Genomic DNA, 20,500 nt, shown 5'->3' on the forward strand with positions numbered 1-20,500 from the left:
AAATCATGAGGTGGAATGCAGAAAGTGGAAAATGATTGTAACATCCTGAAATGCACTCCAATACGTTATGTAAGTTTACTCCCCATTTATTTAGGACTGTATTGTCTCAGCACATAGTTTGCACTTGTCTATACGCTTAAAGTGGGTTCCTGGTTTCTGCATTAAAGAGGCTTCTACATTTTCTAACCATACGTGCCTTGTATAGTAGACCCACAACAGTATCGCAATGAACAACTCTTTCTGAAAGGCAGCTTTAGATGCATCATGTAACACAAAAATAATTGTCATAGTCTTGGCCGTGTGATTGAAACTATTGTCTTTATACATGTAACAATACATTTCACGACCACTTGTAAGTGAAAGGTCTCACTCACGGGTGATTAACCCACATAGTGGAACAGATACTCATCAAAAGTAAAGAGTTAAACCAAGCTAAAAGGAGAGTGAGAGTCGGATTTACATTCCCAAGTGGCCTCCAAATGAATGCTAATGTTGCTACATATCTGCTGGATGTGTGTATAACCAACCATGTCAACATAACAAAAGTGATAAGTGTTGTGTTCATTGCTTGTTTCTGCTACCCCCAAGTTGCCAAAAAATCCATTATTGCAGGTGAAATGCAAATATTTTCCATTGTCAATATATATCATAATCCAGCAGTCACGATAAACATTTCAGTTAGAGCGTGTAAGGAATCCTTAAAGTGATGGTTCGGAGTAATTCACCCTAGGGTCCTTTGCACCATGACCTCGAGCCAAACACCCCCCCAGAAGCTTTTTTCACCTGGGTCTAACATTGGGCGAGTTAGCGTAGAGTAGCATTAGCCGCTGAATAGCTTAGCGCGGGGCTAATGGACCCACGTTTGTATCTCTTAAATGACCCCACTAATAATGCCCGAAATGATACCAAAGGTCTACACTAGTATATATAGGTTATGCACTCATAAAACGATGGATTGTAAAGTTTGTAAGTACACCAGAAGTTTATGTAAATAACACTTGCCTGCTGGCTTCTGCTCTCTGCTGTTGTTGTTGTTGCTGCTGTAAGACGAGTGCTTAGGGCCGTCTACAAATTACAACCCCGAAAAGAGATGCAACAAAAATATTTTTTAATTTAACTTATTTTTTAAAGTTAAGTGCTGTAATATAACTAGCAGGAGACAAGTAATAATTGAGGTAAGTTTGGAGACATTACCTTATTTAATCATTAAATTAATACATATTTTTGTTGTATCTCTTTTCGGTGTAGTAATTTGTAGACAGCCCTAAGCACTCGTCTAACTGCAGGTAGTAGCAGCAGCAGCAACGGAGAGCAGAAGAGAGCAGGCAAGTGTTCATAAACTTCTGGTGTACTTACAAACTTTCCAATCCATCGTTTTATGAGTGCATAACCTATTTGTACTAGTGTAGACCTTTGACATTTCGGGCATTATTAGTGGGGTCATTTACGACATACAAACGTAGTCCATTAGCCTCGCGTCGCTATTCAGCGACTAGCCCACTACTCGCTAACTCGCCCAATGTTAGACCCAGGTGAAAAAAGCTTCTGGGGGGGTGTTTGGCTCGAGGTCATGGTGCAAAGGACCCTAGCGTAAATTACTCCGAACCATCACTTTAATTTGGGCAACAAAAGAATGTAGAACGGTACAGTCATATTGACATTTTAGGATTTCTATTGAATTATTGACCAGCCCTAGTCTTTACAAAACATTTCAACCACTAATCACATACTATATGATGTCAAAATTAAAGCTGGTGATTTTTATAAATAAAACATTGTCATTTAATAATGTAAGTTTCTGCGCGGATTAGACTTTGAAGGGTGATGAACTGATAAGAGCAGGTCATGAGCAGTGTTGCAGTGAAAGTCTTTGTGAATGTGGCGGGTCAAAAGTGCATCAAGCTGTGCATCACAACAGCTCAGACACAATGACACTAATGCCCCACAACCCTGGGAGATAAAGTTCAGCATCCTGTTTGCTCTGTCTTGCTTCTGTCTGAAAAGGAATAGGCGGTAGATCACTCTACCACAAACTGTGGCCTGGTTTACTTGTTTACCACTGCCCTTCTCTTTCTCTGTCTCTTTCTCTCTCTTGCACATACAAACTGCGGCTCACTGACCTGAAAACAGCCACATTCCTGTCTGAGCTCTCTCTCTCGCTCACTTTATCGTTCCCTCCTGTTTCCCTCAAAGCGCCGACATTCTGGGCCTCACTTCGCCATCTCGGTTTTTAACAGTTTGTATCAACTTTCAGCTTTTCATGGCATGCGTGCGCTGTGTTTTGTAGGTGGGAGAGGAGGAGAACTTTGAAATGGAACAAAAAAAAAAAAATGAAGTGACTATGAAATACTCAAAGAATCGTTGGACAGGTTTGATAGTGTGTTGTGAATTTGGAAAATAAGCACCCACTGCTCTGGAGCACTTCTTCACATTTTGGTGAACCCAGAACATTTTGGACAAACAGCTCAGTTCTGCGTCTTGCCACCGTCATATCAGCACTTGTCTGCTTTTGGCTGCTCCAGCCTGTGGGGCATCCAGGTGTGTGTGTGTGTGTGTGTGTGTGTGTGTGTGTGTGTGCGTGTGCGTGTGCGTGTGCATGTGCGTGTTTTTGAGGGGGTGATCACGGCTGAGCCATGTGCAAACCTTGTGCCCTGGGGAGACAGTTATGTATTGTAATGTATTCCAGTGACATCCTCCCATGCTGTTTACAGGGCTGAGCTGCCTTCATTAGCATGAGTTCACAGCCCATGTCTCCTGACAGTTGTCCTTGGAACCCCAGGGCTCTTATCTCCAAAAGTTCACAGCTAGTGTAGCAGCGAGGGACACACACACACTTCTCCTCTTTTGCTCGGTCTGCCCTTTTGTTCAATTATGGATCAGAGGTAGCAGCACAGTCTCTCGAGACTTGTTCGTTGTATATTAGGACTGTGTGTGTCTCTCTGAGGTGTATGTCCAGTGGCTGTGGTTGTGTACCACACAGACTGTGTGTATGGTCACTACGATAAGGCTGGGTATTGTATCAAATGTTTTGATACAATACCAGTGTTTTCAGTACCAATACTTAAGATTTATTTAGATTAGGACAATGCACATTAATCAACATTTCTGTGAATTTTCAACTGTAGTCCTAGTTACCCAGCATGCATGTCTTTTATATACATATCTTTCTAGTTCTTTCGTTTTAACAAAAGAAGCCAAACTTCTCAAATATGCAATGTGCCAAACACAAAGAGTCGTATAATAACTTTGCTTAAATAATACAAGAACAAAATTATAATTTAAACAACTGTCTGATAAAGACTAAGTAATGAACAGTAGAAATCTAACAAAGCATTCAAAGCCAGTTTTTCTTTTCTTTTTCTTTGATGCCGTTTTTGATACATGGTGCTATCGACACATCAGTCTGTTCCTAAAAAGTGTTGTGGTTACTACATTAAGCTTTTTTACCTAATTTTCTGTTTTCATTTGTATGTTTATTTTTTTTTTTCTGCAGTTGAGTGATATCAAATAACCTCATGTAATAGCATCTGTCACTCCAGAGCTCAGCGAGCTGCGACATTATGAAGATAAATTGTCATATCATTGCTCTTAGGTCAGTACACTGGATAAAACTAAACTGTAATTGCATCTAGATTATAGACTATAAACTGAAGCGTCATTAATACTCTCAAATTATCCGACGCTGGCATTGCACAATGTAGAAAACTTATTTTCCCACAGATCTGAGTCCTAGCTGAGACCTGTTTGTCAGTTACAGGTGCCACTTGATGGACAGCATTGTTCAAACGGCTGTAGCTCTGTGCTGATGTGCCAGATACTATCCTCCCAAACCTACTGCACACACCTACAATTACCTGCTGCTTGGGCATTCAGTGAGCTGTGAACATTGCTATTGAACACTGCATTGCTTTGCCTCAGGGCCAGAGTTCTGCATATTTGGATGTCAGACACAATCATGCAGTGAAGTGTTGCATTAGGTTCTAATGATTATTTCTTGATGGAGTGACAAGTGGATGAAAGATAGGGGGAAGCCAATCTTCCTCATAGCTGTTAAATGATGTGATAGAATTTCATTCAATTGCATAAGAAGGCGAAATAAGCCTATATGGTGAGAACTGTTCTTAATCCACTGAATCCAATGTATTTGATGTATCCTTTTGTAAAATATCATTTCAAGAGACAAGCAACACCAAAAAGTGACACGAGCATTTCTCAGCCCATGTAATTTAAAATGTTTACATACATTTTCACCTTACTTACAGGTCCCATGGCATGAAAATTTCACTTGATGAGGTTTATTAACATTAATATGAGTTCCCCCAGCCTGCCTATGGTCCCCCAGTGGCTAGAAATGGTGATAGGTGTAAACCGAGCCCTGGGTGTCCTGCTCTGCCTTTGAGAAAATGGAAGCTCAGATGGGCCGATCTGGAATCTTGCTCCTGAGGTCATAAGGGGGTCATGGTGGGACTGGCTCTAGTGGCTGTAATTCTGCACCAAGGCTGAATTTTGGGAAACAGACTTCAGATACAGCATCCAAAAAGTATTAGGGGACCACTAAGGCCTATATAAAAGAGACTTCAGATACAGTATTAGGGGACCACTAAGGCCTATATAAAAGCATCCAAAAAGCAGCATGTCATGGGACCTAAAATAATGCTTATAATGTTGACTTACCATTGTAAGGATATTTTGAATGAGCTGTGCTGAGATAGAGAAACCTATTTTAAAGCTGAGCATCTCTTGAGAGACACACTATGAGGCTGCTGTAAAAATCCCCTCTGCACTTTTCTTTCCATAATGGAACCTTCCTTCCCCTCGCTTCCACTCCTGTCAGGCTGTTTGGGAGCACATCTGCTTTATCTTGAGTTTGAGCAACTTGATTACATTAGACTGGAGCTGCTACATGCAGCCTCCGCTCTGACGAGGCAAGCAAAAAATGACCGTGACTTCTCCTGACAGAGCACCATAGCAACATACTGTAATGTAATTACATTTGAAATATAAAATGCAATATGCGTCTCTTTGGGAGGTAGCTTATATATAACCAAACAAATGGAGGTGCTCTCTGCACACTCATTCACCAGCAGCCGTGTTCATTTCCTGCATTTGGAATACAACACCAGAAATGATCCTGATTGAATCTGAAGCCAAATCTAAGTTTGATCATACTTTGTTTAGTCGTGTTGATGTATTTCACTGGGTCAGGTGTACAAGAAATGAACTCGGATAGGAGCAAGTGTGGAACTGTCTGAACCAGTTGTTTTCACTGTCTTACGTCTGTGATCAGTATGATATGCAATGCAGGGAAAAGGGAAGAGGTGATTATTCTTTGTTGAATAGAGGTAAGCAAAGCCTGATTTGGGATTATTAACAGATGTGACTGTGACAGGAATAAAGGCACTAAAGGACCACTGAAGTGCTTATCCTATCGTATCATAAATGGGTTTTTATTTCCTATTAAACAGCGAATCAATCAAACATTCTGCTCATTTTTAGCTGGCTTTTCATAGTAAAAACAAAAAAGCATATTGGAAGCATATACATATATATCCATGTTTGGCATTTCTATACAGAATACACCATATTTATAGTTTGGTGTAAATAGCAGCACACGTAGGCTATGTGGAGTGTACAGGATATGGACTAACCTTGAAGTAGTCTGGATCGACGATGGTTCGGTAACGGGATAGTTCCGCCGGATGTCCCTCGCTTTCCACTTTGTTTGTGTTTACTTTAAACTCCGGTTACATCGAGCAACATTAACCGGAACCGCTGAGCAACTTTATACGCCGAAAATGGCAAGTTTTAAAGAAAGTTTGCATTGTGCAACAAGGCAGGTCTGCTTGGTTCATTTACTCTCTAACTGGGATGTTTTGGGACCGATTTGCTATGGACAAAGTACACACAGACTACGCACACTGCCATGCACAACTGACAGACTGAGAAAGTCATTTGTCCACAGGGCCGTACAACTCTACAATGCTTCATAAAAAGGAAGAGGAGAGATAGACTTCTCTGCATAGTCTGTCTGCCTCTCCTCCCTCTCCACCACTACCTCCTATAACAATAGTTATGTACTGACGGTCCACTGGCCCACTGCTTACACGGTTTACTGGCTAGTTAGTTCATTTTATGCTTGAACTCAACTAGGAGCAACAGTGTGGAAGCTACATTTAGCCAAGCTGAGAGGGCATTATCTTGAAGTATTGTCTCTTTCAAGGTAGTCTATGTCCTTGACGTTCCACTTCCGGGATTGCTCCGGTGCTGCAGGAAATTCCGCCGGGGGCATGTACTTTCGCCGATGCCCGTTTCCTTCCGCACAAAGGGTGAGGGTGGTGGATGGGTCAAAGAAACAGGACTTTCACTCAGGAGACCTTGGTTTATGTCCCGTGTGAAACCAAAAGTCAGCTGTCATTTTGAAATGACCCGAGTTTTACGGACCGTAGTCCGTGACACAATGATGTATGTGACGTCACGTTACGTCCTTATTTTAGTAGATTTACGTCTTTAATTTTAAGGTAATGATCCGCCCAGTTGCAATTTACCATTAATAATTAAAAGAGGAATACTCATTCCCGGGCAGTGTGTAACGGCTGTGCACGATTTGAGACTACGCTGTACAAACTACATAAGTGAGTGTGTGTGTGTGTATACGTATATAGTGTACTACATGTAAGTGTACTCACGGAAGTATCCGAATTGAGACACACCATAAGTATTTTTGTTGCCTAAGCTTAACTAGTTCTGTTTTACAACATTAACTATGTGTTTAAAACTGCGCCCTTGACGTTAGAATAGAACTGTCACATGATTAAACCACCACTGTGTGGCAGTAAATGGAACGGTCGTATGTGTCAATTTGAAAATCATTGAAAGTGGACCTATAATGTCGTTTAACAATTTGTTAGCTTTACATTACCAATATTTTGTTGGAGTTTTTTTTTTTTTTTTTTTTTTACATTTCATTGAGTTTGCTACAGTATACTGTATATTTGCTGTATAGCAGTCCCAATTTGAGCAGTGTTCAACAAGCTGCCAAGTGCAAATTCCATTTAAAATGACAGCAATCTCTGACAAAGAAAAACTTCAATGATGTGGGTGAACTGAGACAAGTTTTGTCATGCAGTCAGTATAATTATCCTAGCTCACCAACCACACACATTTTCTCAAAACAAAATAAAAGCATTCTTACTTCCTACAAGTCACATAGAAAATGTCTTATTGTATTTATGCTTACACAGCTGAACACCAAGGGAACACTGAGAACATTTTTGCCTCATTTAAGTAGCGCCTAATAAAACAGTTAATAGCATTTAACTTGTCACTAAACATGCCTTTCCCTGTAACTTTGGGTTTGGGGTTATTTAGTCTCAGGAAAAGGTTGAAAGGTTGGTGTAATGTTAGCTTGTAATACCTTTTTATGCACATGTTTCATATCGCATACTCTTGATTATGCTAATACGGCCTAGAGACAGTGAGATTTATATGGCCAGGAAAACATTTATTAACACTGTAAATCAAAATCTTTGCCATTTTGTGAGCTTTGGTTCTAATACCTGTTATGTGAATTGTTTGCTTATTCCTCTCTTACACACATTACTATTACCTGCAGCTGCCTTCTCCTTATTCTTCTCCCTCTGTCACCTGCATCTTTCATACAGCTTCAACCTGCATTAGTTACACTAGCGGCGTTTTTACAGAGTGCTAGACGTCTTGTGGCCTTCACCCCGTTCCAGCTGCGCCAAGATGTCACATGCAAGGCCATTATCACCCCATAAATCTATGCAGATCTCAATAAACTTCTTTTTCAGTCTATTCAATTGTGCTAACACTGATGTGGACTGCCATTAAATTCTGAGGAAGAACAAAAAAAACTGGCCCCATTTAATTTGGACTTAGAGCTTGAGACACATGGATATGGATATAATCTTCAAAATGGCCAAGAGAGTCTGTCTGTCGCAGTGAGGTTGGATACAAACTGTACCCAGCCAAAAAAATAATAGTGCAATTTTAATAATGGTAGAATAAGTGAATTTTGAATTGTGGGCTTTTATTTTATTCCTTCTGACCTCTGAGCTGCAGCTTTTAGGTGGAAAAGCTGCCATTGATTACATTACCAGTCTCCCTATCCCCTCTATAACTGAGTCAGTGGTATTGAGTATATTAATATTGACTGCCAATAGGCCTCTGAGGCTATATTGGACGGGATGATTGAAAAGGCAAAGAAAGCAATTTATTCACCACTAAACGTATGTTTAATGGGAGTAATTTTGTTGCCTTAAGAACACATGAAAATGAAATAGCCGCCAAAGGGCCAAAAAGAGTGGTGGTGTCAGAACAATATTGGAATTATTACCGAGGCTGCGTTTAAATAATTAACCAAGCTATCCAAGGTTTGGCCTAACTATGTAATAATTGGATGGATGTCAAATAAATATAGCAGTGAGGGTATTTTTTCTTTTTATATCCTCACAATAACTGCCAGCAGTTCTTCAAATGCAGAACAAGAGACGTTATGATTATGAAAGGCTGTATTATAGAAAATGGGTTTTCTACTTCTTATATTAACAATAGGAAAATGTTATGGTAGATTTTTTTTTTTGCAATAAATGCTAGCCAACTATACATATATAACATTCAAACTTTCAGTCATGATTCAATTCTACTGATTGGTGATTGAATGTCATAGCTTGTGTTGTTGCATTAAATTGCACTAAATTGTCTATGCTGTAGGTCATGGTATCTCCTATCAGTAGTGGCCAATAGCACAGAAGGGCTCCGAGCACAGATGGGAGTAGCAGTGCTGATTAGTGTTTGGCTTGGTAGGTGCGTTGGGTGTAAATCAGGTCAGCCAGGGTTAATCCACATGGATTACCCCCAACATTTAGCAGGAGTCGCTCATTTCTCCTCCCTCCATCCTCAGCGCGCCACCCTGCTTACCCCTACCACCATACCCTTGTAAAATTCAGACAGAAGACAGCGCAACAGGAACTTTTTAGGGTTCAGGAGAATAATGGGGTCTGACAGACAAATCCCAGAGTAAAGCTCCTTGACTGCCCTGAACTCTCCCCCAGCATCTCTGCCGGCCTCACCACATGTAGCCTAATGGGGAACTACTAAGACTCTGCAAGTCCATCTCTTAATTATGCTCAATTATGCTTTCCTACTCCTTCTGCTGTCCTAACATAAGCGATGGGGAAATCAGGTTGTTTACTCTATGCACCCAACAAAAGATTTGTAGCTGTAAATTGAAGTAGATGTAGTGTTGCTTCATTGACTGGTATGGTTAAAATACATGTCACTGCAGCCATTTGTTTGGACATGATGAGTACTGACAGCAAATCATCTGTGTCACCAGGCAAAAACTCTTTCTGGTCCACATGCTTTTGCCTCTGCATTAGTGCTGTCAAACAATTAAAATATTTAATCGCGATTAATCGCATTAATGTCATAGTTAACTTGCAATTAATCGCACTTAATCGCACATTTTTATCTATTCTAAATGTCCCTTGAGTTCTTTTTGTCCCATTATTTTTTCTCATTTTAAGGCTCTTATCAACATGGAAAAGTGGATCGGCTCGCTTTGTGCATTTGTCGCCTGGTTTTGACGAGGGGGCGGAGAATTTGCATCAGCTGTGTGCTCGGCCATCAAGTGGTATTTCAGACTGGACGTGCTGCGATGATAGCTCCGTTCACAACGACAAAACACACAGATCACGTTGGTCTTGTCAATGGAACCATTTGGCAACTTTTTAAAAGTAAACTTTCCATTCAGAATAATATTGGCATCCATTTTGGCGTTGCACGCTCACCATCCACTCAAAACATAACGTTAGCCTACTACTCTTTGGCCGACTCGCAAAGAGTAGTAGGCCAAAGAGTAGTAGGCGTGCCGTTGTCTTGTTTCCGGTCTAGCTAGATCCGGTGTGGTGTTGTAGTTTTTCTAACGTTACTAGTTGTTGCAACAGCGTGTGAAAAAAACGACAAAGTTTGGTAGGCCAAAAAGAACGTTAATCTCGCGACAAAAAAAATTTACGCCATTAAAATGGGTTTGCGTTAACGCCATTAATAACGCCATTAATAACGCGTTTATCTGTTTATTATGACTGAACAAAAGGTGATGCCTACAAAGCATAGTACCAGAAAAAAAGACACTTCACTTGCTATGGGCTACACAAAATTATGAATGTTCTATTGATGCTTTTGTGCACTCTAATAATCTAATTAGTGTAATAAGTATGTGGAGTGAATATTTTCCATAATCCTTTCAAGACTGTCATATAGCAGCATTGTCATTAAAATTTGATTTAGAACTGCTGTTAGCTGTAAGAATTTTGCAGACGATCATGCAGAAAAAACAATGGCCTTCTAAAGGCGGATCCCTCTTTTATGAGGCTTTGAGCGGAACTTTGTGGTTGCCCAATAAGTAAATCAGATTAAGTACATCATGAGTGAGACTATGTTAAGTTTAGCCCTGATGTTTTATTAAAAAAGGATTTACTAATAGTGAAGTCCAAGTATTTTTGTTTTTGGAGAATATAAGATCTTAGATGGTACACTAAATCAAAGACTACTTTTGGATTACAAAAAGTAATAAATGTACTACTCATCTTGAAAACAAAAGTAACAAAAGAAATACTTATCTTCATACTTTTGATAGGGTAAAAAACTTAATATATGCTAAAGCGTTGGCTTGCACGGTTATATACTGACCCACAGAGATAATTTTGGTGTCGTGACCACAAGCCAAACTCCTTGAAATGCCTTGTAGCTCTAACCTTATCTATGTTGTGATTGTCACTTTTAATCTTTCAGAAGTGTCAGTGAAAATGACAACAGCCTTTAGCTTCCAGTATTTCAACAAGCCTTATTAAAGTGTAGTTCTTACTGACCCGATGACACAGTAATGAGAGTTAAGTCCGACTGTGTGGTTGTGATGAGAAGGCAGTAAGAGCAAAGAAAAGAGCTCATAAAGTACTCACGCTGGCTAACAGTTGCTCATAATATAGATTTTAAAATCCTTAAACTTGTCTATAAATCATGAACTTGTCTATCACTATATTGTTAATATGCTGCCAAGACATGTGCCTGCTACAGTACTCAGATCTACAGACGTTCTGCTGCTCACTGAACCAAAATATTCACTGAAGCTTCTTCAGTTTTGGATCCAGACGCAGAGCCGTTTAAAGACAGCAATATTGGTGACTACAACTTTTAGCCTTGCTTTAACATCAAATTATTACAATATCATTATAACTCTTATTGTTTTTACCTACTTTTCAACTTTTATGCATTTTTGACTGTGATTGTGGCCGTGCCATTGATGTGTTGTTCCTGTAGACTTGATCCTCAATGATTCATAGAGGATCATTATCATCATTTTATATCAATATGACAACTGGCTGGTAACTTTGACAGTGTACTGTAGTTGTTATGGTTTGTTGTAATATATTGGTATAATAATCTAATACAGAAAATACACTTAATATTTTTTACATAGACCTTAATACTGTATCTGAAGTCTCTTTTATATAGACCTTAGTGGTCCCCTAATACTGTATCTGAAGTCTCTTTTATATAGACCTTAGTGGTCCCCTAATACTGTATCTGAAGTCTCTTTTATATAGACCTTAGTGGTCCCCTAATACTGTATCTGAAGTCTCTTTTATATAGACCTTAGTGGTCCCCTAATACTGTATCTGAAGTCTCTTTCCCGAAATTCAGCCGTGGTGCAGAATTACAGCCACTAGAGCCAATCCCACAATGAGCTTTCCTTAGGATGTGTCATTTCTGTGTCTGTAGCTTTAAATGCTATTGAGGAGGAGAGAGGGGGTGGAGGTGGAGGGTGGGGGGTGTGGCCTTGACCAACTGCCACTTTGCTTGTTTGAAAGCCATGATGTCTCTCTCTCATGGGTGCGCCAAATTCTCTGGGCGGGCAAAGCAGAGAAAGGGGAGGTAACCTTGCTCCTTATGACATCATAAGGAGAAGATTCCAGATCGGCCCATCTGAGCTTTCATTTTCTCAAAGGCAGAGCAGGATACCCAGGGCTCGGTTTACACCTATCACCATTTCTAGCCACTGGGGGACCATAGGCAGGCTGGGGGAACTCATATTAGAAATTTTCACATACAAGTGAAATTTTCATGCCATGGGACCTTTTAAAGAATGTTTTTGTTTTGTAGTTTTTAGCTTTGATTGTTTTATTAATTGTTTTAATGTAAAGCACCAGAGCTCCATGTTTTCTATGACGGGTTATTCTCCTTATTTAGAGTTTTACCAGTGTCTTGTATTTAATGGTGGCCAAAATGTGGATGTCAGAAACTCTCATTAACACAGGAAGTGTGGATACATTTAGGAATTCTAATTTGCAATGAAAAATCATCAAATACATTTTTGTATACAGTATATGAAAAACAAATACAGCGGTGTGTTTTTGTCAAGCTTGCAGAGTCAAATGCATATCAAGTTGAAGTTTGCCCTCACAAAGCACTTACAAATGCTTACAATAGGAAACACAATGTACAATTTTGTCAGGGTTGCCTTGAGGGGAAAACCTTTGTTTTACTTACACAGGCAAATAAGGAGCAAACTACTTTTTTTGCAAGAACTGAACCTCTTATTTTCTTTGCAGCCTGTTGGAGCTCTGAATCCGAAGCGTGCAGCATTCTACGCTGAACGTTATGAGACTTGGGAAGACGACCAGACGCCACCTTGTCATTACAACTCCCACTACTCCACAGCTGCCTCCACCCTGCACTGGCTTGTCAGAATAGTGAGTGAAACCACCTTCACACTCATTATTCTACTGTGTTCAAAATGTCCCGAATTAGTCGAGCATCTGAACAGGAATGAAGTCAAGCCCACATTCTCAGACAGCTTTTCAGTTTTTTGAGTCTGCATTAGTTGATTGTCACTTGTCAGACTTAATGATGCTGTTACGTCGAGGTCTGTCTGCTTCTGCACAGGAAACAGCTCGACATCTCAATTTGATTGGGCCCGAGTTAGACCAATGGCGCTCAGAAAACACATTTCACAGGCCAGTAAACCGGCATATGTGAACTAAATAAAGAGTGGCTGGGTAATGATTTACAGAGGCTGCTGTGACAGGTTTATGTGTTTCAGGCAACCCAGTGAGAGCTGGAGACATGTCCATCAAGGTTACTGAGCACTGTCCTCATTTACTCTGGAAGAGGAGGAGGAGGCACACGCACTCTCTCCCAATCTGTTCCCCACAAAAGAGGCCCTTATAACCTGCACAGATTCTTTGAGTCGGTGTACATTTGATTTTGAAGTTGGCTTATTAATTTGAAAGAGCTTTATGGGGAGTTCGTACAGTATTTCTCCTCCTCCCCCATCATTAGGAGGAAGGGGCTGATGAACTGAGGGAGCTCCCTTGACAGCAGTTAGATTGGCCTCTGTGCGTTTTTTTTCCACACTCCCTTTCTTCCTCTGGTGAGTGATCCATCCGCTCCAACCGGCAATGGTCGCCATCTCAGGCTGAGAAAAACAAATTTGAGCCAATTATCATTATGGCTTACTGTACTCAGGAAGAACGCTAATTAATTCTCCCCCAGGCCTGGATACAATGAATGACTGATCTCTGCAGAGATCCCTTAGTCTGCCGCCAAGAAAAGAATAACAATGAAATAATGTGAATAATTCAGACTGTTAACATGGATTTTAATAAGCTCCATGGTAATCCACTAAATTGAAACTGTACTGAGATTGGGTTGGGTTGCGATCGAAATGCAGATCAAGAGGGTGGAAAAAGATGATGATGACTTTAGATATGGGTGAGGATCTTTGATCTTTGTGATGTCTAATTTGCTTTCTCTACAGGAGCCCTTCACCACGTTCCTCCTTAGTGCCAATGACAACAAATTCGACCACCCTGACCGCACCTTTTCAGCCATCGCCCGCTCCTGGAGAAACTGTCAGAGGGACACCTCCGACATTAAGGTGAGAATCACAATAAAAGCAAATAGTACAATCCATGGTTTACATTTATATGGATACACATGTCACGAAAATGGTGCCATTAAACAAGTGGAAGTTAAATCTGTGATCATACTCGTGGCTGGGTTAGCTCAGTTGGTAGAGCAGGCGCACATACATAGAGGAGGATTACTCCTCGATGCAGCGGCTGTGGGTTTGACTCGGACCTGCGGCCCTTTGCTGCATGTCATTCCCTTCTCTCTCCCCTTTCACGTCTTCATCTGTCCTGTGGAATTAAAGGCCTAAAATGCCCCCCCCCCCCAAAAATAAAATCAATAAAAATAAAAAAAATCTGTGATCATTCTCTATATATTTCCTTGCCAGACACTTTCATTAAGCTGGTGTTATGGACCTGTCTGTGTCTAATTCTGAGGACACTGATAGGAAATATCACTATATTTTTCACATACCAGCTAAATTGTAACTATACCGTGTGTATAATTGGCAATATAACCATACCAAGCCTCTCGCTCACTATGGTCCCTTCCTCAGACAATGTGCTTCAACACCACTGCAAAAATATATACCATTAATTATAAATGCCTCATCCAAATGGCGAATCACAAAGACCGAAGACAGAAATACCCTAAGCACTTAGAAATGCACATTTGATTTATCTCATGCAGAAAACAAACTATCTCAAAGGTAGACTGATCTTGTATCTGTGCATACAAGCAGTCATGAGTTTGAACAAAGGCTGTGTCTGAGGGTAAGACAAAGCCCTCCCTCTGCAAATCCACAGAGCAGTCACCGAAAACGCTGAACCCTGCTGATTCGCCTCCATTTTGCCCACTGCATAGCACGCAGCAGGAATACGCACTGACCTCAAAGTGTCATGTATTTCTAGCACACCCTGCATCGGGTAGTGTTGCCCCAGGCAATTAATAAAGCATTAATGACAAAAGCTATTTAAAATGTAGTCTTTTATGTACGGACAGGGCTTTTACTCGCCAGGATCTGGGGGAGAGCAGCCAACTACAGAATGTGAGGCAGAGGCAGAAAGCTGAGCAGCTGAATAGTCAAACGCCACCCTGTTAACAAATACAGCCTACTTCCAACTACTTGTATGTCTGCACGCATTTGTTTTTACACACATAGGATGGCTACTGATCTATTAGGAGAGGCATTGTACTGTGGAGGACGATGCTGGATTACTAACAGTGTTTCATAATGTATAAGAAGCAGGAAAATAATATGCAAGAGCTTGTTTGGTTCATGTTGGGTAAACTATGAGGCAATGCATGCCACTATAATGACTGATTGCATTATTAACATTTGCTGTGATGCTTTTTTAATAATCTCCATTTATCTTTATATTTTTTTTATCTTACTTTCCAACCTTGTTTTGAATTTATTTTTCTATTTGTAATCATGCACATACTATGTATTAATATAATCCTGTCTAAAATCAAATCATATTAAAATAAAAGCATGGATTTCCTTGGCAAACATATAGAGACACACACAAATGCCATGCACACTGCCACCACGTAGCAACGGAGACTGAGCGGAGAGAGTGGGGTTAAGGTCAGCGTCGGCCCTGTACACCGAGCGGGCCATGAGGCCTCTGATTAAAAGGCAGCTTGTTTTTTTACCAGGGTCTCTCCTTCATTAACCCCGGCCTCCTCCAGCAGTAATGACGACAAGACCAAGGGAGGCTGAACCCCTGATGGGGATGACCTCCTAAAAGAGCAAGTCAAATGGAAACAATCCTGTGCCGACCAAGCCCTCACCTCCTCGACCACCCCATCATTATTGTGCATCCATACCTCTCATTTATTTCTATGTGCACGCAGGTATGTTAAGCTGGCACAGCCACCATGGGCACAAAGAAGCAGACTTTTCTTGGAAGTAGTGGGCACACGCACGCACGCGCACACACACACACACACACACACACACGCACACACACAGTCTCATACACACACACACACAAACTGCCACCAATGAAGGAATCCAGCAGCACCCCGCTGGTGACAGATTTTGACGAACATGTCATTAAGGTGACACAGTGTAAAGCAATGTAGGCATGTGTGATTGACTTGTTAGCCCATTACGATGCTGTTGCAGAATTAATGGCTGCCATGGGAGGCTGGCTTGCAAACAGAGCTGGCAGTTTTAACGGCTTGGCGGTGAGTTACGGCAGGAAGTTTACAGGCGAAAAAAGTGGAGGGAAAGTGTGGTTGTGTGTATGTAAGAGAGACAGAGGGAAACGGAGAGGAATGGCTACTTTACGCCCTTTCCCTGTCGTGTGCGGAGGGTGAAATGTGACCAACAGCAGACCAGCGGTGTTATTGGCCTGTACCATGTCATGCTAACTCGCTCTATCAAAACCTGGTGATTTATGGGGGCCTAAAAGCTCTGCATGTTATGTACCCCATAGGCAGTATAAAACACAATAGCACCACTTAATCTGACAAACACTGCATTCATAAAACAAGCCTGATACAAGGAGTTAAAATAGTGTCTTGCACCCTCCTTCATACTCTCAGCATTTAACTTGTCTTGTGTGTATATTTTCTAATGAGGACAGAGTGGAGGATCTACATTCCTCGTGTGCATATGTCTCATTGTGGAGAGGCTTTGCTCACTCATCCTTTCTTAGCTGTATGATTAGAAGGATAAAGGGTCAGATGGGGGACTGCAGAATCACAGAAAATGTACTGTATACAGTCATTTATGTTGCAAATGCCATATTTAAAAAAAAATAATAATAATAATCTTAAATGACCATATCGGTAGTTTTGCATTTTGAGCCCATTATCTAGTCAAAGCATGCCACACCGTTTTTGGATTGACTGCTTGACATCCAGGAAGCCACCATTTAATTTCAGATTGCTATGACAGTTTTTGTCATCATTAAATTGCATCTCCTTTCTTCTTATTTTTGGAAGCAAGTGCTGTCTGTCCAAATGTTCTTGCTTTTTAAGGATAGTATGACATCTACATTTCAGAGTTATCTGCCAAAGAGCATTGCGAAAGCTGTGTTTTTGGAAAAGAAACCCAGAAGACAAATAATGTTGTGAGATTATTTATTTTTTTAACAATCTCTATCTGTAACTCAGGTAAAAGATGAAAGCATTAAACTGTTCACTGTAGTGGATTGCCCATCTCAAGCAAGCTCTTTGCAAATTAATGTCTATGATGTATAAATGATTGCCTGGAAGGTAATAACAAAGGTAATTTGGACAGGACTCCAATAAATTCAATCCAAATGACCTTCTATATAGTATTATCCACATTAAGGATCCAGCACCTGGTCTTTAAAGTTCCAGAGTGAGTTGAGTGCGTTAGGTCTTATTATTTTTGCCTGGAAGGTGAGAAATGATGTGTACTTAAGGGGTTAAAAAAAATATAAAAATAACAGTATGTTCATTCAACACAGGAGAAATTCCTTAAGAAATAGGCTTTTCTCAAAACACGGGTAAATATTTGCTCTCTTCTTCAATGTATGGAACCACAGCAGGCTTTATGTAGGGGCTCCTTTACCATGCTGTCTTCCCCTCTGCTGCGAGGTCCTGACCCCATCAAGAGACCAGGGAGAAAAACCCAACTCAGGTCCAGTTTCATTTAACACACCTAACACGTCTGCCTGCAATAACTGGACTAGCACCTCTCACCGCCTTCTCATGGCCTGCTGTTAGGTTTGTTTGTGTTACCTTTCCCCTTGAATTCTCACTTCATCTCAGTGGGATACAGAGCCTTTTTTCTCTGTTTTCCGTGGCTCTGTCCTCACGTATGTTATTTCTTGCACTTAACGGAATTGTTGGGCGATTATATGGTGAAAACTGTGGTGTTAGACGTTGTGGTCTTGTCAGTAAGCTGTAAAACGTGGACATCTCTCGTCCTTTAATACACAGGAACTGATTCCTGAGTTCTACTACCTCCCGGAGATGTTTGTTAACAGCAACGGCTACCATCTGGGAATGAGGGAGGACCGGACCATGGTCTGTGACGTGGACTTGCCAGCCTGGGCCAAGAAGCCTGAAGACCTTGTTAGGATCAACAGGATGGTAAGGTTTAGGCCTCTGTCAAATTCTAAATGGTATAGTTACCCTAGCCCAAATTTATGTCAACTTTCACTTTTACTCCACTACATTTCCTAGATAAAATGTATACTTTTACTCCGTTATATTTCCACTAAGCATCTTCGTTACTCGTTACTAAAAAATAAAATTAGAAGAAATGTGTGCGACTGCAATAAGGGAGGTTTGGCGAATCACTGCTCCTAGATTGCATTACGCACGCTCCGCACGCCGCACGCTCTATTTCAGCGCTTGTTTGTTGCTAAAGGAGGAGGAGGACGCACAACTGAAACCGCCATGGAAGCACGAGCACCTACTGGAGGACCTCCCGTTATCGTAGACGACCAGGCTCGACATAAGCAATGGCCCGATGGCCCGGGGCCAGTAAAAACGTATGTCGGGCTGGTTGCAGCCACAGTCACTGGTGTGTGCGTTACTTCACACAGCACATGTACTGACTGGAAACGTTACCGAGGATTATTTACCGCCGATGGCGCAGATGAACTAACGCTACACTCGTTACTGTCAGTAGGTAGCCTACAATAAAACCTCCATGATTAAAGAGTCAATACTTATCAATAACCCACGTACCTGTTCTACAGGCAGAAACACGTAGAAACCCATATTTCAGTCTGCTCTGTCTGCGCTGTCCACTCTCGTCCACCGCGCTGTGCAAACACAGCTCTACTCTGCAAACAGCGACTTTACAAACGAGCTAAAATGAAATATGTCAGTTTGCAGTCAAACTGTTTGTCTTAATTTGCAACCAATCTTGAACTTTGGACAAACTCTTGTAAACGTAGCTGCTGTCTAAACGAGCCATCCTCTGCTGGAGCGGTAAACCTATGGATGTATTTTAAGACCAAAACAAATACATGTGGCTACTTAATATGCACGTGAATGACGCGTTCTTCATTGCTGACGATGTTGCTGGTTGTATTATTTAGCAACAGAATTGTCTTATTTCAAATTAGGCATACAGGACTAATCTGAGATCATTTTCTAGTTAAGTAGCCTATCTAGTTATTATATATTTTCCATGTTTTTAGGGGTTTGCTTACTAATGTAAAAAATATAGCATTAATTTAGTAAGAAAGTGAAAATATCAAACAAGATGATGCATATTAGGTATAATTTTATTTTCTTTATTTGAAAGTCCGGCCCCTGGAGTGTCTGCTTAAAAAAATTCTGGCCCTTGGAAAAATGTAGTTGATGACCCCTGGTCTAGCTTTGCTGCTAATGGCACAACATCCAGTGGCAGTGGCTAGCTGGGTTAGAACCATTTTCTAAAGCATAGGTGCGGTGTATATTTTCCTGCTTTTTTGTCCTTTTCCAATCACACCTATGATATTTCTTTCAGGGCCAGTAAAAATGTAGAAGGGGCCAGCAAAACTCTGATCTACTGGCCCCGGGGGCCAGTGGGGATTTTTTTTTATGTTGAGCCCTGCGACCACCCTGACGATAGTGGTGAACTCGGTGAACAGGGTAGTGGTGAAGATAACGTCATACACCCGTGTTGCAAGAAATGTTTCTGTACATTGATGTCAGCTCTAAAAATATGCTGTTTGTTCTTTGAACTTAAGATAATTGTGCCTGAAAAGTCCTAGAAAAGAATGTGATTTTGATTTGATGAGTGAGATTAAGAAGATATGGGAACCCTGAACCCTGCTTTATGCTTTACTATAAGAAAGCCACAATAAAAGTTCTAACCGCTTGCTTTTAAAAAAAAAAAAACTTTTACTTTTACTTCAAATACTTAAGTACATTAAATATCAGAAAATTACTTTTGATACTTAAGTACAGTATATATCAGATACTTTAAGACTTTTACTTAAAGCGCCCATATTATGCTCATTTTCAGGTTCATAACTGTATTTTAAGGTTGTACCAGAATAGGTTTACATGGTTTAATTTTCAAAAAACACCATATTTTTGTTGTACTGCACAGCTCTCTCTCACTGCTGCAGATCCTCTTTTCACCTGGTTTCTGTTTTAGTTACAGAGTGAGACCTCTTTTCATCTTCTTCTTCTGTACTATCTTTGATTGCACTCGCACATGCTCAGTAGTTCAGATGTAGATCATGTCAGCTAGCTAACTCTAGAGACAGTAAAAGAGAGCCTGTTTCTCCAACTTTGGTCAGTTACAAGGCAGGATTAGCTGGGAGACTTCTAAATGAGGGCGCACATGTAAGTAGTTTTTTTGTAGATTATGGTGAACTTGTGTGTGTTGTAGCAGTGCTTTGCTATTGAGAACGACGTAGCATGCTAGTGTTAGCATTAGCGTTAGCATGCTAATGCTAACGGTTAGCATGCTAACGAGCTAACGGTTGTGGTTAGCCAGCTCATTTCGGACTGTGACGTCACAGTCCGAGCCGATTTTGAACAGCTCACTAGGAGACTGAAGGCAGGACACATTCAGAAACTGTATCTCACTCAAAACAGCATGGATGGATTTTTTTCAAAGTTTGTATGTGTGTGG

At 40.8% G+C, this 20,500-nt stretch overlaps 1 protein-coding gene across 1 annotated transcript in view; it reads left to right on the plus strand.

Annotated features, from left to right (window-relative positions):
• nbeab (neurobeachin b) overlaps positions 1-20,500 on the plus strand; it is a 155,147-nt gene that overhangs the window by 108,711 nt on the left and 25,936 nt on the right. The window contains 3 exon segments of the mRNA XM_039781228.1: positions 12,633-12,773; positions 13,841-13,960; positions 17,857-18,009. Coding sequence (XP_039637162.1) covers positions 12,633-12,773; positions 13,841-13,960; positions 17,857-18,009 — 414 coding nt within the window.

This window comes from Perca fluviatilis, chromosome 2, assembly GCF_010015445.1.
Source record: "Perca fluviatilis chromosome 2, GENO_Pfluv_1.0, whole genome shotgun sequence".
NCBI classification, from domain to species: domain Eukaryota; kingdom Metazoa; phylum Chordata; class Actinopteri; order Perciformes; family Percidae; genus Perca; species Perca fluviatilis.